The sequence below is a fragment of the Coregonus clupeaformis genome, chromosome 7 (assembly GCF_020615455.1).
Source record: "Coregonus clupeaformis isolate EN_2021a chromosome 7, ASM2061545v1, whole genome shotgun sequence".
In the NCBI taxonomy this organism is placed as follows: domain Eukaryota; kingdom Metazoa; phylum Chordata; class Actinopteri; order Salmoniformes; family Salmonidae; genus Coregonus; species Coregonus clupeaformis.
In genome coordinates, this window is record NC_059198.1 from 70,387,462 (window position 1) to 70,413,066 (window position 25,605).

At 42.9% G+C, this 25,605-nt stretch overlaps 3 protein-coding genes across 6 annotated transcripts; 1 reads left to right on the plus strand and 2 right to left on the minus strand.

The window, feature by feature from the left end:
* The first annotated feature begins 1,206 nt into the window (after positions 1–1,206).
* Positions 1,207–11,167, plus strand: LOC121569561 (max-like protein X). Its single transcript, XM_041880631.2, has 8 exons — positions 1,207–1,313; positions 3,625–3,661; positions 3,798–3,887; positions 4,412–4,521; positions 4,758–4,860; positions 5,359–5,458; positions 9,307–9,508; positions 9,809–11,167. The coding sequence occupies exons 1-8, from the start codon at positions 1,272–1,274 to the stop codon at positions 9,863–9,865; spliced, it is 741 nt and encodes a 246-aa protein (XP_041736565.1). The 5' UTR covers positions 1,207–1,271; the 3' UTR covers positions 9,866–11,167.
* LOC121569562 (homologous-pairing protein 2 homolog) lies at positions 10,576–14,258 on the minus strand. Of its 4 annotated transcripts, none has more exons than XM_041880632.2 (8): positions 14,001–14,087; positions 13,664–13,764; positions 13,461–13,550; positions 12,306–12,417; positions 12,080–12,222; positions 11,949–12,002; positions 11,629–11,688; positions 10,576–11,454 (listed from the first exon to the last, which is right to left on the minus strand). In XM_041880632.2, the coding sequence occupies exons 1-8, from the start codon at positions 14,020–14,022 to the stop codon at positions 11,398–11,400; spliced, it is 639 nt and encodes a 212-aa protein (XP_041736566.2). In that variant the 5' UTR covers positions 14,023–14,087; the 3' UTR covers positions 10,576–11,397. The 4 variants fall into 4 exon arrangements, with proteins under 4 accessions (XP_041736566.2, XP_041736568.2, XP_041736569.2 ...); XM_041880634.2 differs by having other exon boundaries at positions 13,952–14,037; XM_041880635.2 differs by lacking the exon at positions 14,001–14,087 and adding an exon at positions 14,094–14,258 and having other exon boundaries at positions 13,461–13,764.
* Positions 14,259–14,339: 81 nt separating this feature from the next.
* On the minus strand, positions 14,340–25,605 carry LOC121569560 (reticulophagy regulator 3). The gene is made up of 10 exons (XM_041880629.2): positions 25,390–25,605; positions 24,624–24,868; positions 21,027–21,133; positions 20,613–20,643; positions 20,376–20,502; positions 20,094–20,178; positions 19,331–19,468; positions 19,095–19,174; positions 18,454–18,586; positions 14,340–16,626 (listed from the first exon to the last, which is right to left on the minus strand). Exons 2-10 carry the CDS (start codon positions 24,866–24,868, stop codon positions 16,064–16,066), a joined length of 1,509 nt encoding a protein of 502 aa, XP_041736563.2. The 5' UTR covers positions 25,390–25,605; the 3' UTR covers positions 14,340–16,063.

Genomic DNA, 25,605 nt, shown 5'->3' on the forward strand with positions numbered 1-25,605 from the left:
GAAACCGCATAACCAGAAAAAGCAGAAGAGTAACTTCCTGCTGTGTGTGAGAGAAACACAACTACAAGGGGGTGGAATAAGGTAGAGTAGGGTGGAGAGACGAGACTGAGGTAGAAGCAGAGAGGGAGGAAAGTGATTGGATGTGGTTGGAGAAAATAGACAAGAGAGTAAAGGGGGTGGGAAAAATAAGGGATAAAGGAAGACTACGTAAGTGTAGTGGGCCTATAGTCATATGAGCTATGAAGAGTCATGTAAGTTATGAAGAGTCATATGAGCTATTAAGTATCTACACGTATCTTGCCTCGTGGATGGTGGGTGCATGCCAAATGGTAGAGGGTGGATTAAGTAAGGTGTTTTTATCATAACTTTCTTGACTTTCCATTGTTAGGAAACCACTACCAGAACATAGCTTGTGGAAGTGTGAGTGCAGTTGCGTTTTACCCAGTGTACTTTCAAAGAACACTCCAAGAGCGCTACCCTGTGTCAGATATGCACATTACTACCCCTAGTGAAGTCAAGGCAAAATTGCCATCGTTGTTTCCATGTGGTGGTGAATAAATTGCTGACAATCAGAACATCAAAAAGGTCTTAGTAGACATTTGTACACACTTTTCTACCAGACTTAATTGATTAATGTCAGTGACTGGCCAAATAACCCACTCACCAGTGTCCAAGAGCAAAATCAGTTACTGATTTTTTAAAAGCATCAGCAGCAGGCCTACTTCCAGATATGAGGAGCTTATGACTGTGTTTAGACAGGCAGCCCAATTCTGATATTTTGGCCAATCACATCAGATCTTCATCACATCAGATCTTTTTCAGATCTGATTGGTCCAATTAGTGAAAGCAATATCAGAATTGGCGATGCCTGTGTAAACGCAGCCATTTGCCATGTTCAAAATACCTGAGAACTCGGATATCTCTGACTTCCGACTTGAGTACGTTCAAAACAACTGCGAACTTAGGAGAATAAAAACGAGCTCCGACTGGGAAAAATCGATTTGAACGGTCATCCAACTCGAAATTCCAACTTGGGAACTCGGGCCTCTTTCTAGACCTCCGACTTTCCGACCTGAAGACTGACGTCATGATTTGACCAAGTTCCCAGTTGTTTTGAATGCAGCAATAGATCCCTACGGCCAAACATGCTCACTTTCTTGCACTTATTTGAGGCCAGCTGTCATACTGTGTGAACCAGCAGAGGGCGTAGTTCCCTTTCTGCAAATTGTTTTTCCACCCCATGATGCTCTCGAACAGCTGTTGATTCCAAGATGACGGATCCTACAACATTGCCGGAGGATCACTGGATCAAAGTAAGCTAGCTAGTTTAGACAAATATATGAGACGTGAGGACAAGTAAGCGTTGTATGACACTGCCGTATATTCGTAGCAAGAATACTGTGTTTGTAATTTGGAGTTAACTTGCTACAATTGGCTTGTGTTAGCTAGCTAAAGGGTAGCTATCTAGGTACTAGCGCTTTTGTTTATGAATCTTTTCAAGCTTCTTCCCCTTTCTTTACGGTTCTGTGATGGTCAACTGCTGGCTAGCTGGCCAACTTGTAGCCTAGTCCTAGTGGACCAGACGGGTGATTTGCAAATTCACCGTCTGGGAGAACCCAGTGTTTAATTTTGGAAATGGTACAGTCATTATATTTCCACAGGTAGGTATTAATAAATCAACTTTACAAAACGCTGGAAGTGTGTTCAGATTTCTATCACATGATGAAGCATGCGCATACGTCACGATGTACATGTACGCAACGCATGTTTGCGGAGGTCGTGCACGTGTTTACATGGGTTTGCCAAAAATACTTGCCATACTTCAGCCTTGTATGCACTGACCGCATAGGAACGTCGGGGCTACTCATAACTAGCGGCCACCTAGCAGTAGTGTGAAGTACTTAAGTAAAAATACTTTAAAGTACTACTTAAGTAGTTTTTTTGGGTATCTGTACTTTACTATTTATATTTTTGACTACTTTTACTTATACATTTTAGTCATTTAGCAGACGCTCTTATCCAGAGCGACTTACAGTTAGTGAGTGCATACATTTTTCATACTGGCCTCCCGTGGGAAACGAACCCACAACCCTGGCGTTGCAAGCGCCATGCTCTACCAACTGAGCTACAGGAGGGCCTACATTTACTAAAGAAAATAATGCACTTTTTACTCCATACATTTTCCCTGACACCCCAAAGTACTCCTTACATTTTTCTGCTTAGCAGAACAGAAAAAATTGTCAAATTCACACACTAGAACATCCCTGGTCATCCCTACTGCCTCTGATCTGGCGGACTCACTAAACACACATGCTTCATTTGTAAAGATGTCTGAATGTTGGAGTTTGCCCCTGGCTATCAGTAAAGAAAATGTTGCCGTCTGGTTTGCTTAATATAAGGAATTTGAAATTATTTGTACTTTTACTTTTTACTATATACTTAAGTATATTTTAGCAATTACATGTTCTTTTGATACTTAAGTATATTTAAAACCAAATACTTGTAGACTTTTACTCAAGTAGTATTTTACTGGGTGACTTTTACTTGAGTCATTTTCTATTAAGATATCTTTACTTTTACTCAAGTATGACAATTGGGTACTTTTTCCACCACTGCCACCTAGTAACCAGGTCATTTAATGATTAGCTACAAGCAAGTTAGCCACAAAAGGTTCAGGTTATTAGCTGGTGGGAACTCAGGTTGCACTTGTGTCCAAGATTTAAACAAAAAAGAGGACTTCTCTGACAATTCTGCCTACTTGAATCAAATCAGTGGTGTATTCAATCCGCCGATTCTGTTGCAAAATGTTTCTTAAACGGAAGCAAACGAAACGGGGAGGAACCTACCTGTATTTGACCAATATAATCTCTTGTTTTAGTTGCAGAATGTAACTGTTTGGACAAATGATTACACCACAGGACTACTGTCAGTGGATTTTGTTGATGCATATTGCTGTGTTTGTCTGAGGGGATTAGATTAAAGTGAAAGTTGATTGAATTGGCTTTGGAACCGGTGCCCTGTGCAAAGTCCACGGCGGAGTCCTGAATCCTACTCTACTTTTCAGCCGACTTCTGCTGCGTTTACGTGCTAGTCGGAACTAGGAAACTCGAAAATGTCTGACTTGCTAACTGGTTGAACGCGGAACGTTTATAACTACAACCGGTTAGCAAGTCTGACATTTGAGTTTCCTAATTCAGACTAGCATGTGAACGTGGCAAAAAGTCGCCTGAAAAGTAGAGTAGGATTCTGTTTCCACATGCAAAAGTGATTGCTTTTGATAAAAACCCTTTATCTGCCTTCCCAATGAAAACTAGTTTGAAAATTCAAACATATAGGCTATTTTATGGAAAATATATGTTGTATGTTTCTGGATGATGCACCATGCTGCCTTGTTGAATTGAATTGTTGTTGACATTACTAAGCAGCACAAATTACTGTTTCGATTCGAGAAGGGAGCTCCTCCCTCACTGCTTTTGCCCATTCACGTCACCATAGACCGGTGCCCTGTGGCTCAGTATAATCGAATCTGCCCATTGAGTGAGAGACGAGAAAGAGCCTGTTGTTCTCACCTCCTTATCCACTGTTTTATTCTCTCTCCTGTCAACACCTGCCATGGCTGAACAGAACGATGGGGCTTTCAGTGACAATGGATTTGACCACAGTGAGTAGTATCGTTAGGCCTAACTGTTGTTTTACCCAAATGTACAGTCTATAGCTAGTAGGCTACCAGTCCTGTGGGTAACTGTTGATTTTGTCATTTAATGATGTCTGAACTCTTCTTCATGTTCTCCTTTAAGGTTTCTTTGCTGAGAATGCAAGGAAGAGTACTGTGGTCTCCAGGGCTAACAGCATCGGGTCCACAAGTGCCTCATCAGTACCAAATACAGGTACTGTGTTGTTAGTCATTTATGTTTAGACAACATATGTCAGGGAATATTTCTATCGGCGATGTTGATGTGTGTACTGTATGACTAAACGGCTTGTGTAGGTGAGACAATGCTGCATATTTATTTTGTCCTGATTCAAAAAAACATAATTCATGCATTGCCCCTTTAATTCATTCTGTTACTCCCTACCCCACTCTCACTTCCACTATTCTTTCTTATAATTTTTTTACATTTGACATTTTAGTCATTTAGCAGACGCTCTTATCCAGAGCGACTTACAGTTAGTGAGTGCATAATTTTTTTTCATGCTGGCCCCCCGTGGGAATCGAACCCACAACCCTGGCGTTGCAAGTGCCATGCTCTACCAACTGAGCTACACTTTTTTCAATTGCATTTCCAAGTGACCTAGTTTGGTTGGGCATTGTCCTGCTCTCTCATTGTCCAGTGCTTTATTCTAGCTTGATGTCAGCCTTGAGCCCTAGGGAGGTAGACTGAAACACCTGCTCTTCCTCTCCTCACTGTAGATGATGAAGACAGTGACTACAGGCATGAGACCACATACAAGGAGTCCTACAAAGACCGGCGGAGACAGGCACACACACAGGCCGAGCAGAAACGACGGGATGCTATCAAGGTTGGCTTCCGATAGGGAGTGGAATAACAGAAGCATAGATCATGGGAAGGAGGGTAGTTGTAAAAAGGGACAAGGGAGAAAAATAAAAAGGATTGGGAAATGAGGGTGGGGGGTCTTTGGACAGAGGGAGTTGGTGGCTCTGATCTCTTCCAATACATTAGATGTTTCTTAGGTGGCCAAATGTAATACTTCTGTCAATTCTAAAATCTGTTTGTCTTGTGTGTTTGACTCCACAGAAAGGATATGATGATCTACAGTCCATAGTGCCCACCTGCCAGCAGCAGTCTGAGTTTGCTGTGGGGACACAGAAGATCAGCAAGGCCACAGTGCTGCAGAAAAGTACAATATTCTATATAGACCATTATAAACTGGGTGGTTCAAGCCCTGAATTCTGATTGGCTGACAGCCGTGGTCTATCAGACCGTATACCACGGGTATGACAAAATATGTATTTTTACTGCTCTAATTACATTGGTAACCATTTTATAATAGCAATAAGGTACCTCAGGGGTTTGGTATAAGGCCAATATACCACGGCTAAGGGCTGTATCCAGGCACTGCGTTGCGTCGTGCATAAGAACAGCCCTTAGCCGTGGTATATTGGCCATCTACCACACCTCCTTGTGTCTTATTGCTTAACTGTACTGCTCAACCAGAAATGTGGGAAATGTACATTTTAGGATTGTGCAAATTGACATTCCGACCAGCCTTTATAATGTCAACATACTATAAATATTTAGAAAGGGTCCCACCCTAAGGTGGAATTTTCCTCCCTGATAGAAATGCTTGCCTGATCCAGAAATCCCTGACTGGTTGTTTCTGTGTTTCCTGCTGCAGCCATCGACTACATCCAGTTTCTGCACAAGGAGAAGAAGAAGCAGGAGGAGGAAATGTCTATGTTGAGGAAGGAAGTGATGGCACTGAAGATCATGAAAACGTAAGTCACAGGCAAAAAATCTGTTACTACAGTGTGATACAGTAAAATGTAAAAGCAGACAGGGAGAGCTGCAGTGTGAAACCATTAAAGATGATATTAGCTATGTTAGATTAAATATGTATAATTAAGGTTAAGAGAGCCTTCAAGGATATATTTAATTGACCTAATAACTCATGCATAGGATTGCAGAGGCTGTATCAGGTCAGCCCTGGCAGACTGGCCTTATCAGAGAGAGGGAAATGCCTCAGCCCACACTCTGCTCCACCAGAGATAAGTCCAGGAAAGCAGTCAACGGGGTTGGTTGACCCTCAGCGTATACTGTGGAGGGAGGCCACTCATACGGGGACATCTGAATGGATTGAGCTGCCATCTAAGCCTGAAGAGGCACGGAAGCCTCATTTATAACAGTTTTGAAATGTGCAGTAATTTATGCTATTCTTTGATAGCATCAGGGCTCTATGCTGAACTTTTTTACAAGGAGCACGTGTGCGCCTAAGTTGGGAAATGTAGGCACACACAAAGAAATTTAGGAGCACAATGAAAAATGAGGTATTAAAGCTAGAATCCTACTTTTCTCTAGGCGCACTGGTGCTCCTAAATTAGAATTCCAGGTCACACAGCAAAATATTTAGGCGCGTATGCGAGTAAGTTTTGAGAATGACACAACTACTAATTTTCACAAAGTCTGCTGCCTCAGTTTTGATGATGGCAATTTGCATATACTCCATAATGTCATGAAGAATTATCAGATTAATTGCAAAGTCCCTCTTTGCCATGAAAATGAACTTAATCCCCCAAAAACATTTCCACTGCATTTCAGCCCTGTCACAAAAGGACCAGCTGCTATCATGTCAGTGATTCTCTCGTTAACACAGGTGAGAGTGTTGACGAGGACAAGGCTGGAGATCACTCTGTCATGCTGATTGAGTTAGAATAACAGACTGGAAGCTTTAAAGGGAGGGTGGTGCTTGAAATCATTGTTCTTCCTCTGTTAACCATGGTTACCTGCAAGGAAACGCGTGCCGTCATCATTGCTTTGCACAAAAAGGGCTTCACAGGCAAGGATATTGCTGCTAGTAAGATTGCACCTAAATCAACCATTTATCGGATCATCAAGAACTTAAAGGAGAGAGGTTCAATTGTTGTGAAGAAGGCGTCAGGGCGCCCAAGAAAGTCCAGCAAGCGCAAGGACCGTCTCCTAAAGTTTATTCCGCTGCGGGATCGGGGCACCACCAGTGCAGAGCTTGCTCAGGAATGGCAGCAGGCAGGTGTGAGTGCATCTGCACACACAGTGAGGCGAATACTTTTGGAGGATGGCCTGGTGTCAAGAAGGGCAGCAAAGAAGCCACTTCTCTCCAGGAAAAACATCAGGGACAGACTGATATTCTGCAAAAGGTTCTGCAAAAGGTAAAGGGATTGGACTGCTGAGGACTGGGGTAAAGTCATTTTCTCTGATGAATCCCCTTTCCGATTGTTTGGGGAATCCGGAAAACACCTTGTCCGGAGAAGACAAGGTGAGTGCTACAATCAGTCCTGTGTCATGCCAACAGTAAAGCATCCTGAGACCATTCATGTGTGGGGTTGCTTCTCAGCCAATGGAGAGGGCTCACTCACAATTTTGCCTAAGAACACAGCCATGAATAAATAATGGTACCAACACATCCTCCGAGAGCAACTTCTCCCAACCATCCAAGAACAGTTTGGTGACGACCAATGCCTTTTCCAGCATGATGGAGCACCTTGCCATAAGGCAAAAGTGATAACTAAGTGGCTCGGGGAACAAAACATCTACATTTTGGGTCCATGGCCAGGAAACTCCCCAGACCTTAATCCCATTGAGAACTTGTGGTCGATCCTCAAGAGGCGGGTGGACAAACAAACACCCACAAATTCTGACAAACTCCAAGCATTGATTATGCAAGAATGGGCTGCCATCAGTCAGGATGTGGCCCAGAAGTTAATTGACAGCATGCCAGGGCGGATTGCAGAGGTTTTGAAAAAGAAGGGTCAACACTGCAAATATTGACTCTTTGCATAAACTTAATGTAATTGTCAATAAAAGCCTTTGACACTTATGGAATGCTTGTAATTTTACTTCAGTATACCATAGTAACATCTGACAAAGATATCTCATAACACTGAAGCAGCGAACTTTGTGAAGACCAATACTTGTGTCATTCTCAAAACTTTTGACCACTACTGTAGAGCCCTGAACATGTGCTCCCAATACGATGCTATCATAGTTGTGTAAATATGATATTAACACTATTGTCAGTAGCTAGGTTTCCATCCATCCATTTCATGCCAATATGCTAAAATCGCATTAAAAACAATATGCGCATTTTCCCACCAGAGATGTGTTTCCATCAAATTGACTTGTTGCAGATAAAAGGCTGTGCGTGATGATGTAGTGCACATAAAAATACCTTTTGTGGTAAAATTCCCATACAAGTTAAATGGGTTTACGTCACTCTACTGATGGGGTTTCTCACATTTATTTTGTTATACAGCGAGTTCCCACTCTGGTCTTGGCACGTGCGCTCTAGCCAACAGCTCGCAGATACAGTGCGGGTATAGCCTACATGGCAGCTTTTTAGTTGTTTTTTTTCTATATAAAAAAACATCCCCTAGCCCGGACGACGCTGGGCAAATTGTGCGCTGCCCTATGGGACTCCCGGTTGCGATACCGCCCGGGATCAAACCCGGGTCTGTAGTGACGCCTCTAGCACTGCCTTAGACAGCTGCGCCACTCGGGAGGCCCTACATGGCAGCTTTGTCAAACGGGAGCTCGATATTTATTGGAAAGGAGCATCAAGCTCATCAACTTGCACTTTCACCACCCTGTGAAGTTCACCATCATTTATTTATTTAACCTGTAGCCTAATAAACTACATGCTTTCCCAATGCATTGTAGTGGGAGGACCACACAACATGTAATCGCGTGACTCCAAGTTTACATCAATATGATGGTTATTATATTTAATATTTGCACATTAAAAGCTTTTCCACCGACAGTTCTCGCAAAATTTATTTTAGACTCAAAAAGATCCCACCTTGTCTAGCGTGCTTTGTTTTGTCTGCATTTGGTTTGTTTACCGACAAATGTTCTGTTTCAATCAGGCCTGTCATGAAAAAAATTTTTATCCGACATGTACTTTACGCGCATGAAAAGGTTGGATGGAAACCTGGTTAGAAATGGTCAGATGTAGTTGAACATGTTACTTAAGCAATAAGGCCCAAGAAGGTGTGGTACAGAGTCTGAATTCAAAATGGATTAAATATTTGTTTTTTTCTCACCCATCTACACACAATACCCTATAATTGTGAAAGTGAAAACATTTTTGTAGAAAGTTTAGCAAATTTATTGAAAATGAAATACAGAAATGTCTAATTTATGTAAGTATTCACACCCCTGGCTTGAATACTTATTAACTCAAAACATTTCAGGTTTTCATTTTTTTATTAGTTTGTATTTTTAAAAAAAATTAAGTAAAGAATCTCTATATTTATTCCACTTTTGATATTATGGGGTATTATGTGTATGCCAGTGACACACAATCTCAATTTAATCTATTTTAAATTCAGGCTGTAACACAACAAAATGGAAGAAGTCTAGGGGTGTCAATACTTTCTGAAGGCACTGTATTGGCCATATACCATAAACCACCGAGGTGCCTTATTGCTATTATAAACCAGTTAACAACATGAATATAACAACAAAAAATATGTTTTGCATCATACCCATGGTATATTGTCTGATATACACGTGGCTGGAATGCTGTTTCAGCCAATTAGCATCCAGAACCCAAACTACCCGGTTTATAATGTGTTTAACCTGTGTGTTGTAGGAACTATGAGCACATAGTGAATGCCCACCAGAACAACCCTCAGCAGGGGGAGGAGCAGGTGTCGGACCAGGTCAAGTTCAGCGTGTTTCAGAGCATCATGGACTCCCTGTTCCAGTCCTTCAGCAGCTCAGTGTCTGTGGCCAGCTTCCAGGAGCTGTCCGCTTGCGTCTTCAGCTGGATCGAGGAGCACTGCAAGCCTCAGGTAGGACACTCAATGTACTGTACTGCTGGGGGATTCTTGCTGCTGGTGGATGGATGGCACACCAAATCATGTATGGTTTTATTTAAGGTAATTGTCTTTATGTGATAGTCATGGCATTTTGGTGTATTTTCTGCTCAAGGATGGTATTTTGGACTTCAGTCTGACCCAACAGGTCAAAACTATCACCATTGAATGCTATAATTGACATGGCAGCCACCCTGTCTTGCTCTGAGGATGGATGACTATGTTGAGTTGACAGCTGTGTAAGGTAATCCATGTTTGTCCCCTTTTCCTTCCCAGACATTGCGTGAGTTTGTGGTGGGAGTTCTCCGGCAGCTCAACAGCCAGCTGTATTAATGCTGGCCAGGTGTAAACTCTGGACAGGAATCTCCCCTCAGGGATGGAGCTGAGGCCTACCCTGGGTTCTCAGGTTGATATGTGAGGTCTCTACCAGACCCTATCTTGTTCCCTCCTGGTCTGCAGTATTTAAATCGTTAACTCTTACTCAACTCACCACCAGGGTCTGCAACAGGGTTGGGTGTTTCCTGTCTAGTCAGGTCAAATCCAGCCCAGCATTCTGTCTGTGGTTTTAGTCGTCAGGGGTTCTCCTCATTGCAGAATAGAGTTGTGTTCAACGAGGCAAATGGCCACTATTGCTTGTAAACGTTCCGTAATGTTTACATTCACCACAAATTGTTAATTGTTCCATTTTGAACAACAACAAAAAAAAAAATCTGTTCCAGTGTTCAAACCAGCATAAAGTTGTGAACCAGTTCGAATCAAATCCAAGACTGTCTGCAACATGAGATAAAATGTAGAATTCAAACAAGTTGTGATGGTATTTGAGAATTGTTAAATGTTTGCTGTTGTGACAGAATCAAGCATATTTGTAAATCTGTTACTGCAGCTTATCGCCTTTTCATAATCTTTATTGGCAAAAAGACACGGTAGAATAGTGATTTAATGAATAGTTCTGTATTAAACATGGTTTTTAAACAGTATCTCTGAACCAAAAACTCTGGCCAGGATTCAATCAGATTAGCGGTAAATGCATAGCTTATCATTGCTTTTTAGGTGGTGTTGGAGGTGTAACTCCGTTAGAGCTGTCAAATCCACAAGAAGCTCCTGGCTTTAACTATAACTGCCATTGGATGCACCGAGTAACATTAGTAGAAAACCCGTGCAGCCATGTTACAAATTATAACACTGAAATGTGTGATACCTACACCTCGATTAGGCTTGTACAAATCCCGATTTCATTTAATGATTGAGTGTCATTTCAATATAGGCTACACTTTCTTGTTCTGAACTTCCAAGGTGGGTGGGATATATGGACGGGTGTGGTTTTATAATGACCACAAGAGCTGCCGATTTGACAGCTCTTGACACCACCTAAACAAAAGCAATGTGTTTGTTGGCTGACGCAGGTTACCATAGATCTGATTGAATCCTGGCCTTAAACAGTCAAGAATGTAAAAATTAATGTGAATGATAATTTATTTGTACAATGTGCTCAGGAGAACTTGTACCAAATGTATCAGGACCTTCTGGTAAACTTAACAGATGTGAATGTTTAATCTGTAATCACCTGACTTTAAAAAGGGATTATTTTATACGACAAGTCTCTGTGCTGGTATAAATAAATCAGGTCTACTGTTACGTTCTTTTGCTGATTTGGACAAGTTTGAAAGTATTTCGTATGAATATGATTTTTAATTGCAAGGATACATCTGTACAAGGTATTATTGCAAAACATTACGATTAATCAAATCAACATCAAAACATAAATAAAAAATAGTAATGAGTTATTCCTGGAATGAGTTGATGGCATAACACAACTCCCTCTGAGTTGACATTCAAGTCAAAGTAAGAGATCCTCCAACATTCTGTCAGGTACTTGGCATAGTCACTTTACAGTCCTCATCAGTCTCCACACCAACTTCTTCCTAAACAGAGAACACAAAAGATGCTGACATCTCAGGTTGACAAATAGAGTAAACATGATAGGCATTTGTCTGCCTCTGTCATGGTGATGAACAATATCTCATTTCCCAAATACAAACAATATAATTAATGTGTAGAACAGTCACTATAGATCTATGTTTTGCAGAGCATCTTACCAGAAATTGCTTCTTGGTCTTGGGGTATCCCTCCAAAATGGAACCCATCATGTCAGATGCCTGAGAGGAGCAGAGACAAAATCAGACTATTTGTTCTGGTTTATCCTGCTTTGACACTAATACCATTAAGTAAGGGGTCTATTCAATCCAAATTGCGGAAGTACAGCGTGATTGACATTTTAAGGCAATGTCAGCGGAGACTGCATTCACGGTAAACGATGCATGTCTACTTGATCGGAAATTACCTTAACATTTCTATCACGCAATCTTTAACACTTCAGCAATACAGCTGGAATAGAGCACTAAAATAAATAATTCACCAGTCTCTTCCTCTTCTTCCACTCTTTCACGTAGAGATGTCTCTCCTTGTAAACCTGAAGGAAAGATGCATGAGCACAGTATCTGGGGAAAGTGTTTTGTATTTGAACCCAGGTCTGATTGTGACCCATACCTTCTCCTTCTGCTCTGGTGTGACATGATTGGTTGCTGACTTGATCTTCTCCAGGTGCTCCCTGTACCCAGAACACTCTGCTTTCAGCTCCAGGATCTCTGACATTTCCTCTGTGGTCAGGGAGCTGTTGAGCTCCTTCAGCTCTGCAATCAGAGATAAGAGTATGTCAGAGAGTCCAGTGTGTGTGTGGGCAGGGTGGTGATAGGGCCAAAGAGGGGAGCCCTACCTGCGTCCAGCTGTCTGCAGCCCTGAGAGACAGCCTCCACCTGTGTGCTGAGGTCAGAGATGCGACTGTCCATGGCCTTAAGATCTGCCTCACTCAATTCTGCAAACTGGGCCTTGAGGCAGTCAAGGACATTACTGGGAGTTACTTTTACAGTTTTTTTTATTGCTTTGTTGCAACTTTCACAACTATGTGATACATTTTCACAACTATTAGTACAAAACATATAATCAGAAAGTCAGTTTCAAAACAACACATTTTCAATTGACTATAACACAAAATCAGTCCCCTTTTCACCAAACTTCACACTGCTTTACAACAGTTTTATTGGCCAATACAGAACTGTAATACCCATAATGTATTCCATTTACATAGCAAGACACTTATCCAAAGTGACAGTCCACATTTTTGGTATGTGTCCCCAGTGGGAATCGAACCCACAACTCTGGTGTTGCTAGTGCCATGCTCTTATGAACTGAGCCACGTACAGGACCACTACAATACACAAGTACAATACTGTAAAATAAACAAATACTTTATTACAATACAGGTGGAATATGTATGATTGCCATCCCCATGAGCGTACCACCCTCCTTCAGGCCATGGATGAGGCATGCAATGATTTCAATCCAGGCCTGGATAGAAAATTATAAATATTTGATGTTAATACAAATTTGATGGGTAGTGCAAGTTTATTGCCTAATGTGAAAACAGTGTAATGTGCTGTAATTTACAGTACTGTAGCATACTACATTCAAAGGGCAATTTTGAAACGTATATCTTACATTTTCTGCTTTTTTTGCTATTGGAGTATGTTAAAATAACTAAATTGAGAAAATATCATTATGTTGTGTTTTGGTGATTAAACCAATGTACTCATATTTCACAGTAAACCTGTGTTTTGGATCAATGGTTGTGTGGTGAAAGATGTCTCCAAACAAAATGAATGCACAATGAAGGGTTTTGAATGCAAGACTGGTTGCTTACAAGTGTTAACAGTTTGGAGTGTTTTACTAATTCACTACATACTTGTGAAAATAGCACCAAAAAACAACTAATCATCAAAACAGAAGAGATTCAGAACAGCAGTGGCTACATATTACCATCAACATATACAGTACGCACTGACGTGCTGCTCTGATACCTAGACTGGCTCACCTGATCAGCAAAGTATATATTTTGCTTCCCATAGGTTCTCTCTTTGACCTTCCCTTCCTGTGCCAACTGTTCCATGGCTTTAACCACAGCCTACCGGGATAGGAATGAGTACCGGTAATCAAATATACATTTTAATTTAAACATGCTGATCATATAATACTGAAAATCATATCACTGGCTCAGAACAGTTTGGCCTTTCTCACCGTCTTTCCCAGGCCGTGCTGCTTCTGTAAATTGCTTAAGACATCTTGGGCACTGTAAGGACGGTTCTTCTCGTTCAGGTAAGCAAATATGACTGTTAAACCTGAGAATAAAAACACAAAACAGTGACCTCGGAGTTGTGACCTGTAGAACTTATATCTGGTCTAAGAATTTATCAGTGCAGCAGGTCAGTGAGTGTCAGTGTGTGCTAGCTTGCTGTACTGGTTCTAACTTCGCTAACGCGTTAGTTAATTCGGTTAGGAAAACATATGTCATGTTTGGCAACATACCAGACACAATGTAGCAACCAGGTAAAATAAAAAAGATAAAATCTCATGCCTCCGTTGTCTTTTTTGCTCATTTTCTTTATTCCGTGAGCTAGTAGCTATCGCTAACTAACTTATGCTAGCTAGCGGTGCAATAATTATTTACCTAGCTTGAGTTTCGCGCGCAGTGACGTATTGTGGGTGTCCAGGCTTTACATACGTCATATCAAAACAAAAGGCTGTTTTCATCACGCTCCACCGTTGTGCATGACAGCCCTGGGAAAGCTCGAGTATGGACTCTCGAGCGTTACATGAAATAAGCGCCAACAACATTGGCTGGTGGACCAAAAGGATGTCAAAATTGTGATTTTGGATCTGTGGAATAGTGCATTGTTTATAAATAAAATAAACATTTAATCCAGACTTCATATTTAATAAGATTTCCACATCAAAACATATCAAAACCAATGTCAGAGAGGAAAAATACACTGTACTGAACAAATGTACTTAACATAATACTAAGAATGAAGAATTGCCTGGCCGTCTTCATGGAGAGACACTGCAACAACCCCTGCTTAAACTAAAGTGGTCCAAAACAAGTTATATAAATTCACTTTTTAATTAAAATCCCAAACCTTTTCAGATCAGACAGATTCAGTTGTTTTCTGGGCCATCTCCATGAACAGGGGGATCCAGAAGTTATATTGTATTAAATCTCCCACAGTCATGATATTCTATACAACACAAATAGCATTATTGGGCAATTTGTCATATATAAACAAGCATTGTCTGTTTCTGATTGTTTGATCCAGCTACTTCAGCAAAACCCAACTGCGGGTCATTTGAGTTTCAATGACCAAGAATGATCACTCCTATTTATTCGATTGTTTCAATGAAAAGACAAAAGCAGTAGGAGCTTGTTTTCCCATCGCAGGGTAATCATGCTGACCTGCACCCTAGTTTTTAAAAGACAAGCATATTTCATATTTTCCTTTACATTTTCACTTTTAAAAAGGCTAATCAGGTTGAGTTTTGTATATCAGCATTTTGTTCACCCATCAATGTAAACATGTTTTCCTGATGATTTTCTTAAGACGTTTACAAATGTGGTACATGCATGAGGTTCAACTAAAGGTTTATATTCTGTACTTCTGTTCTACTTATATCTGCATGTCTATTCTACAGATTCTCCTCTGAGAAGGATCAGCAAAAATGAGTGAAGATGGTGATAGGGATTGGGAATGCCACGGGAGAAGGGATACAAGGAGCAGGTTATCTTGATAAAATAACTTACTGTGATGACAAAGACAAAAATATCTAAACAGCCCATGACGGCTCATTCAAGACACATGCAGAACACAGGAGGCAACCCTACGTTCACAGATCTACCATAAGTACAGCAAACAAAACAGGACAAATAGTGTGGGAAGAAACATTTGGGTGGGGGAAGAGACAGTAAAACACATTTAACTAAAATGCCTATCCCCTTTCTTTAAAACAATGATTTCAGACTCAAAACAAATTCATGTCTCAATCAAGAATGATCCCTAAAAATATCACCATTATTGACTTAGTTTCTAATAGAGAATGAGTGTCTTAAAATGAAAGCAGTGGCTTTTAGTTAACGATAGTCCCAGTCAGATATTGCTAAAACAAGGTCATTGCAGTTGTAAAACTTCACTAATCAATAGGAATGTCATACTTGGTCCCATATTAAACAGCCCTGTGTGTCTAGCCTTTTAGAAAGTGTGTATACTACCTAGTGGTTGACTTTTAAATAACGTATTACTAACTTGGGCATACTGGATGACAGGACAGGGAAGTGGTTCTGTAATGCTGTTTCAGGAAGGTTACGTTTTTTACATTGCGTTTCCTATTGCTCAGCCTACAAAATAAGACTTTCTGGATGATGGTGGCTTACACATACAAGCTACAGACTAGAGGAAGAAATTGAAAAGGGAGATAGAAAAATAAAGAAATCAGAAGTACTTCACAGTGGTATCAACTGAGGTCAATCAGGAGCCTGGCTGCTGGATCCTACAATTAAATGACTCGCACACGCACTCAAAACAATCCATGAACATTCCAATCACACACAAAGACTTAGTTTGATTGTTATACACAGGTAGAGGTGCCTCACTGTGGTTTCCCCAGCAGGTTGGAGAGGAAGCTGGACCCCTGTCCCCCACCCTGCCCACCTCCCTGTCCTCCTGCACCCCCAAAGGAATCCATCTGGTTCAGCTCCGACTGATCCAGCATCTCAAAGTCCTCTCCGTCCAAGTCTGTGTCCAGCTCCGAGCTAGACTGCTTGCGGTAGCCCCTGTTGGCCCCTGCTCTGATGGGCCTCTCCCTGCGGGTGGCAGGGGGACGGGGCTGCATGGCCCCAGCCAGTGCCGCCTGAATCATGTTGCTGGCGATGATTCCAGCCAGGTCACCTCCGAGGAAGTCGGAAGCGGGGGGGAGGCCGCCAAAGGAGAGCTCCTCGTCCAGGTCGTCCTGGTCAGAGTCCAGGTGGGATTCCACATCCAGCAGCTCGGCTGTGGATCGGGGGCCAGTCCGCCCAGAACGAGGTCCCAGGCTGGGCAGCCCGATGCACGAGTCATCGTCGTCGTCCATCAGGGTGGCGTCTGGGTTGATGGACGGGAAGTCATTGAGGTCTTGGGCAAACGACTCCTCATTGTCACTGTGTCTATCAAAATCTGAGGATGAACAGAGAGGAAGGGGTTCAAGATGTTGGAATGTCATTTGTAATTTAAAAACACAGACCATCACCCTGCACAACATGTCTTACCAGAGTAGGCAGTCATGCCACAATACAGAAAACAGTACAGTGCCTTATGACATGTCATCCTATCATGTAGGCTCTAATGTTAGCTACTGGGGATGTAACGATTCACAGATACGCATCGGTCCCTGATTCAAATGTTTAACATACAACTGCATTGGTCCGTGGACCCAAAACCGATCCAAATGTAGCATGCATCGGTCAGAAAAATGTATTCAAACGTTACGAATCGCTGATTCACATTTTTTGTCATTGCTCATATTACTTTCTCTCTGGGCCTCCCGAGTGGTGCAGCGGTCTAAGGCACTTGAGGCGTCACTACAGATCCGGGTTTGATCCCGTGCTGTGTTGCAGCTGGCCGCGACCGGGAGACCACTGAGGCGACGCACAATTGGCCCAGCGTCGTCCAGGGTAGGGGAGGGTTTGGCCGGCAGGGATGTTCTTGTCCCATCGCGGTCTAGCGACTCCTGTGGCGGGCCGGGTGCATGCACGCTGATACGGTTGCCAGTTGTACGGTGTTTCCTCCGACACATTGGTGCGGCTGGCTTTCGGGTTAAGCGAGCAGTGTGTCAAGAAGCAGTGTGGCTTGGCAGGGTCGTGTTTCGGAGGACGCATGGCTCTCGACCTTCGCCTCTCCCGAGTCCGTACGGGAGTTGCAGCGATGGGACAAGACTGTAACTACCAATTGGATATCACGAAATTGGGGAGAAAAAGTAGTAGAAAGTACAAAAAATACTTTCTTTCTACCTTCTGAAAATACCTCTGATCTTTTGAGACAACTGATGTGTCCTCTCCTTCAGTGTCGAACTAAGCATGTAACTGTGTTGACAGTCATTGATCTACAAGTCATTTTGCATGCCGAACAACCCTAGAGAATATTAGTAGCCTAGTCAAACCGCGCACTGTGCCCAGCTTCACGCACTGTGCCCAGCTTCACGCACTGTGCCCAGCTTCGCGCACTGTGCCCAGCTTCGCATGCTGACCAACGCAAGGTAGGCGTTCTGTTCCTGATCTTGCACATCTATGCAACACCTTCAGCATTCAAATGCTCAAATGGCTTGAGCGATATTAGGTTGTCACTCAACTAATAAAGCCTATGTAATTTGCTAGGTTATTGTTATCTATGCACTGTCGAAAATTGTGTTTCACCGGAATAAAGCTCACTAAACTTCCATACGGTCAAAACCATTCGATTTTGAGATGGGGTGAAATCCAAAGTTGTGTTCATTGGCTATGTCATACCCAATTTGTAAACAATAAATATTGACACATTACTAGCTCAAACACTTAATCTGCAAAAATTACAAGTTAATTATTGGGTGATTATGATTTCAGAATCAAAGTTGGGGGATAAAAAATAGGCTATATTGCCCCCCCTAATCTGATAGTGGGGTGGTAGATGCCTAGTCTCCCTTATGGTTTAGATCAGGTGCCTACATAGTATACCATTTACACACACACACACATCAGCTCAGATAGATCCAGCCCAGAGAGGCCCAGCTCATGATCTCCATCAGCAGCAGATTTTAATTTAGAATGGAAAATGAATGTTTGCATCTCTAATCAAAAATCATGAGCTGGGCCTAAAACGTATCGTTCCTGTATCGTATCGGAGCCCATGTATCTAGATACATATCGAATCGTCTCGAAAGGGAAAGATGCACATCCCTATTAGCTACATTGCATCTGCCTCTAATTCTCGTGACTCCAGAGCATGTGCGCCTGGAGGTGCGGACTGTACCTTCTGAGCCCTCTGTGAGAGGAGTCTGGCCACGGGACAGATTAAAGGTCCCATTGTCTGTGTATGAGACCTCAGCGTCAGAGTGCTCAGAGTCTGTCATCGCAAGTTCTTTGGCCACTATAGCATCGTCAAACTGAAAGAGAGCAAAGACATTGAACCTTGTTAGTAATTTATAATATAGTATGTTTCCTCTTGAATTTATACATAGTCAAGGATTACATGTTTTTATTTTTATATATTTTTTTATTTCACCTTTATTTAACTAGGCAAGTCAGTTAAGAGCAAATTCTTATTTACAATGACGGCCTACACCGGCCAAACACGGACGACGCTGGGCCAATTGTGCGCCGCCCTATGGGACTCCCAATCACGGCCGGATTGTGATACAGTGCCTTAGATCACTGCGCCACTCGGGAGCCCATGACCTGATATGACTGGGATGGCCTGCTATTTCTATCTTTAAAGGGGTCAGGTTATTTATTTTCAATCTGAGACCAGCTGCAGGCTTGAGCTACATGCGCCACTCATGGCCATCTAACTGAGTAATAACCAAAAAGTAGGCCCATTTCAATAACCATGACAGTCAGATGACAACCTGACTATGCTTTTGGACTGCCTGTAAAATACATCTGGTGAATTACCGTCGGGCAGAATGCAGCAAGCTCCTCCTCACTGTCACTGGCATCACCGGAGGCTGCACCCCGTATTGGCTTGCGGAGGACTGCAGAGCAAACACACAAACCACAGGTTACAATGACTGAGCTACTCTGTTGATCCAGTCAAGTTAGAAGGAGATACATTGGTTTAGGTTTGCAAACTGTAGCTATGACAATGCAACTATCAGACAAACAAAAAATAGGCAACACGCTGTACTCACACTGGTTTTCGATGGGCTTTGACATCATGTACCCGCGAACGCTGAAGTCCAGCCACTGCAGGGCCGGCTCCAGCTTCACGCACACACGCTGCCACACTCGGTGGTACGCTGCCAGGGGGCACAGCAGAACAGCCAGCACTGGGACAAGAGAGAATGGCTTGATGTTAGTGGAAACATCACTGGGCATAAACAAAGAAAAAAAACATGGCTGCAGAAACAAAATGCATTAATCTGTACTATTAGGCTCTGGCTCACCCAAACCCCCCAGCTACTCTCCTCAGCCCACACACCCATGGGCTTGAGCCCAACTAATCTCGTCATTCAACAGAGAACAAAACAAAGAGGGGGAGCTCTAGCAACCACAAGATTGTTAGGTACATCAGAGGGCCCTGGCAGGGCCTCCCTCTTCCTGGCTCTCCGGTAGATTGGTCGCTCTACATTGGTTAAAGGTGAGGGGATTAGCATGTCTCAGCCTGACCTCCTTCCTGTATCTCCCTCCCTCTCTCTCTCGCTCTCTCCCTGAGTCCCTCCATCCCTGCCTCCCCCTGATTCCCTCCCTGCCTCAGCCCAGCCAGGCATTAATCACCTCAAAGACAGAACCCTGGTGCCAAGGGACCACAGATCTGGTTTCACCAGCCATGCATTTTTAACAGGGGAAGCCAGCTTGAGTTTCCCCGCCATTAGGGAGCTCTGAATGGGGATGGTGTTTGGGAAACAGGAGGGTGGGGTTGGTGGTGGGTGGGTCGTCTCTCACTGTACTCACCCGCAGAGTAAGAGAGCACCAGTCCAGGAATGTACCGTCCAACCACGGCCAGACAGGTCAAGAGGGCACAGGTCAGGAGGCAGAACTAGAGACAACAAACACAGACAAAGGAAGTCACCTTCAGCAAGTTCAACTGCAAGCAATTATTTTAGTTCAACTGGTCAAGTTAATGATTAGCTGTATGTTCACAGTAGGCTGAGAGTAGACAAGATATTGTATTAGGGTTTAGGGATTATATAGGAGACCCTTCATACTAGTACAAGGAGAGTGCCATGGCCTCACCTTGCCAGGGTTGTGGCGTTTGAACTGCACAAGGCTGGATGTAAAGGCCAGCCCAGAGACCCAGACCTCAGCAATGTGGTGACACAGCTCTGGAACACTGAGCATCCCTGGCTGCACCAGGCCCCAGCTGCAAGATAGGATTACAACAACATCAGTGACATCATCTCTCTGAGACCACTGCCCAACCAGAATGTGACGATAGGATACAAATGATGTATTTTTAAGACATAGGCCTACCTTTCATTTTCAGACTCATCAGGTTTTTTAACTGTGGGAAGAGACAGAAAATGCATTTAACACCCACAGTATCACTACACTTAGACACTCTATACCACATGAGTTTAAATGAGGACAGGCATAACAAAGGATATTATTAATTATACAGGGTCTAATGAATAGCACAGACCAGGGCCAGGCTGTGAAGCGTTTACAGATGTGTCTCAACCCTCAAATGTAAAGCAATAGGGTATTCACACGAAGGGTAGTATGACACTGGGGAATAAGGGACAGGATCTAAGAACCTAGTCAGCTATAATTAACACAGTAGGGCAGAGGTACTCAGCGGGGACAGACCAAGACACAGTTGGGCATGAGGCATTGGGTGCAGAATAAGGCAGACGTTCCAGAAATAATGTACTATACCCTCCTCACCTCTGATCTCAGGCCAGATCTTGTTCCTCCAGCTGTCAACGCAGATGAATACAACCAGGCCTGAGGACAGCAGGAAGAGCAGGCGCAGCGAGGTCAGGGCAAAGAACCTAGAACAGAATAATAAGATCAGCTTCACAACAGCTGATGTTTCCTTTTGTTTAAGATGTCACAAACATACCCTGTGGACTGCCGTGCAAGTGGCAGTTATGTCCAGACTCAGGTGTCTGTGCGTGGTGCCTCGGTTACTGACAAAGGTGGGTTGCTGACTGAATGTGATGGAAAAGGCCAACACATACAAATATTGTGGTGATAGTGTGTGTGTACGTGACTTTGAGCTCTACTTCGAACACAGGTGTTTCCTGTGTTTCTCACCTCCTGAGTAAAATGTTCTCAGACTTTGACAGCAGACAATCTATACATTAGTTAAAATGAGGACAGGTATAACAAAGGTTTAGAACTACATTAACTTCAAGCTCACCAAGAAGCAAACATACTCTTTCACATTGCCAGGCCAGCATTGTAAATAAGAATTTGTAATACCTACATGTTTCAAGCAGACCACCATAGTCCCTGTGCCCAAGAACGCCAACGTAACCCGTCTAAATTATTACTATTTCCCCGTAGCACTCACATCTATAGCCATGAAATGCTTTGAAAGGCTGGTCATGGCTCACATCAACACCATCATCCCAGACACCCTGGACCCACTCCAATTCGCATACCGCCCAAACAGATCATGCAATATTTATTGCCCTTTCCCACTTGGACAAAAGGAACACCTATGTGAGCATGCTGTTCATTGACTACAGCTCCGTGTTCAACACCAGTGCCCTCTAAGCTCATCACTAAGCTAAGGACCCTGGGACTGAACACCTCCCTCCTGACGGGACGCCCTCAGGTGGTAGGCAACAACACATCCGCCACGCTGAACCTCAACACTGGGGCCCCTCAGGGGTGCGTGCTTAGTCAACTCCTGTACTCCCTGTTCACCCATGACTGTGTGGCCGCACACGACTCCAAAACTATCATTACATTTGCCAACGACACGATGGTGATAGACCTGATCACCTCAGTGTCCAAATCACTAAGGATCTATCATGGTCCAAACACACCAACTCAGTCATGAAGAGGGCACTACAATGCCCCTTCCCCCTCAGGATGCTGAAAAGATTTGGCATGGGCCCTCAGATCCTCAAAAAGTTATACAGCTGCACCATTGAAAGCATCTTGACTGGCTGCATCACCGCTTGGTATGGCAACTGCTTGGCATCTGACCGCAAGGTGCTACAGAGGGTAGTGTGTACGGCCCAGTACATCACTGGGGCTGATCTCCCTGCCATCCAGGATCTCTATACCAGGTGGTGTCAGAGGAAGGCCCTAAAAATTGTCAAAGACTCCAGCCACCCAAGTGATAGACTGCTACCACACAGAAAGCGGTACCGATGCACCAAGTTTGGAACAAACAGGACCCTGAACAGCTTCTACCCCCAAGCCATAAGACTGCTAAATTGTTTGTTAAATAGTTAACCAAATAGCTATCCGGACTATCTGCACTGACCCTTTTTACCTCATCACATACGCTGCTGCTACTGTTTACTATCTGTCACTTTATTCCTAGTGATATGTACATACTGTATCTACCTAAATTACCTCGTACCCATGCACATCAACTTGGTACTGGTACCCCTTGTATATAGCCAGGTTATCGTTACTCATTGCGTATCTATTATTAATTGTATTATTATGTGTTTTACTTTTCTATTATTTCTAAAAAAAAATGTGTCTCTGCATTGTTGGAAAGGGCCCATAAGTAAGCATTTCACTGTTAGTCCACACCTGTTGTTTACAAACATGTACCAAATAAAATGGTATTTGTTCTTAATTGATCTGCCTGGTAAAATAAAAATAAACAATCCTAGTAGCCTACCGATTGGTTTCAAAAGCAATGTTGAAATTCAGGACTATGTAAATCTATGAAAACAACTGGCCTAAAAATTGATAGCTAGATAACAGCTATTACACGTGGCTCCATTACCATGTGGTTTAACACAGCAAAAAGACAGTTAGTGGCCACAATAACAGCAGAGTGAAATGTTGGTGATAGCCTACATCATTAAATATGAGAGAACTATTGGCTGATAATGCATGGCATACATTTACATTTTAGTCATTTAGCAGACGCGCTTATCCAGAGCGACTTACAGTCAGTGAGTGCATACATTTTTCATACTGGCTCCCCGTGGGAATCGAACCCACAACCCTGGCGTTGCAAGCGCCATGCTCTACCAACTGAGCTACAGGAGGCTACAGCTTCTTATTAGCAGTATTGAGATAGATAACACATTCAGAAGGAAAAAACATGACCCCCATTTCTTAGGGACCTCAGTTTAAAGTAAAAAGTACACACACTGATTGTGTGAAAACTAAAACACACAAAATAATTGTCCAATTCCTATACCCACACACCAGCACTGGTACTGTTAGGGTGATATACTTTTCTACAATTTTAATTTAATTAATGTTTTTTTCATTTAGCTGACGCTCTTTTTCCAGAGCGACTTACAGGAGCAATTAGGGGTAAGTGCCTTGCTCAAGGGCATATGGACAGATTTTTCACCCAGTCGGCTCGGGGATTCGAACCAGCAACCCTTTGTCTTGGCCAGGTCGCAGTTGTAAATGAGAACCTGTTCTCAACTGGCTTACCTGGTTAAATAAAGGTGGGGGGAGGAAAAAAAACAACAACAAAAAACTGGCCCAACGCTCTTAACCGCTAGGCTACCTGATGCCTTATTTCCAGTACACTTCTCCCCCAAAAATGCATGTGACTTGTATCGTTCCATGCATTACTATGCATCACTCTGGGCATATATAGCCTACTACTCCACTGTGTGTGTACTGGGGCACATGTAAACGGGAGAGAAAAACCGAGGCTGAAATAAGTAGTGGTCTAATCGAATAAAGGCTGCATGAACTACATGTCACTACAGCATGACCGCCACAGTGATTCATGACACACAACAATAAAGTCAATGTACAGTAGGAGAAGGAATTCAAAGATTTTACACTGATTAAATGTGGGTATTTCATTAGTTCACCACACTAAGTAGGCTGACTTCTTGACATCGATTGATTGGTGACATGGTGGCTGTTTGCAATGGCACATGTAGGATATTGACTATGTAATACAAAGTGCATGGACTTTTTAATCGGGCACATAGCACTAATTCCTTTCACATATTCTGTTTTACACTCCTTATAGACATTTGACATATAGGCTGAACTAGAGTAGTTGCAGTAGTCGCAGATTAAACATACTAGGCCTATTTTCATCTAAAGATAATAATGTCAACCCCCAGAGTAGATAGTGTTTCTAATGTAGCCTACAGAAGCACAATGCTTTGCTGTTCTATTAATAGCAGCTCTGGTGAGCCATCTGTCTTATCTTACATTTCTATGTGCAAAGGCTTCTGGTGGTACAGTAGATAGGATTACTGTACTTAGATAGGATGTATGTAAGTCATGAATTATACATTGTACAAATGCAACAAATATGCTTGTCATCACTGCCATATCATTTATAATTTCACAAAAACTTACCAGAACACAACGTTGACCACTGTGTACAGTAGAACACTCTGAAACGGCCTTTCCCACACCAGTACGGACTGTAGGTAGGTCACCACCGGCTCGTAGCGTCCGAGTCTCTCCTGAAGCGAGGCTTTGACAACGCGGACCTGGCTGTCTCTTTCGCTGGAGCATGGTCGACTTCTCAGGCCAAGAGTCGACCCCTGTTTTCCTGAACACTCTGCCATGGCATCTCCCATTCCTTCCGTGTGTGCCATCTCTCGCGTCAAATGTTGATTAAATAACCCAAAATAACACCTCGGTATAAATATGGAGATAACTAAAGAAAGTGTCGTGTCGCAACACGTGTCTCACACTTTCACGTTCAGAACAACCAACACCGCTTTTAGCCGACTAGAAGACGATATAGCAGACTTGTTGCCCCCCCTCGATTGCCTTGTCTCAAACAAAGCTAACTGTCAAAAGTCCCTGCCCGAACGAGCCTGTCATTTAACAAACATGTACGAAATACGCTACCATTACTGTAGCTCGTCAAATTTACCACGCAGTGTCGTTTCACCTGGCTATCTGGCTAATTAGTGTGCTAACTAGCTAGCCAAATAGCTAGCTAGCTATGTATGCTAACTGAGTGCTAATAGCGTAGCTAACTGCTGGCTTAGCCAGCTAACGTTAGCTACCAAGCAACTGCACGATGCTAGCGATATCTTTACCAACAATGACTAGAAAATATTTATATCAATTATTTGTAAAATAGCACACACAAAAAACGGCCACTTACTTTGACATTATTGCCGAAAATTATCCAGTGGTATTGACAATATGGCGTTGTCCTAAGACTAGCTAAGTGAATCGCATATATATTTTTTTTTTTACAAAAAAAACGTAGCCAAATGACAAACACATGCGTCAACTGGCTCACCAATCATAAGCAAACGCACTACCTTGTCGTTTGTTGTGGATTTAGTTGTGGACAGACAGTTTGCGGACCAAACTC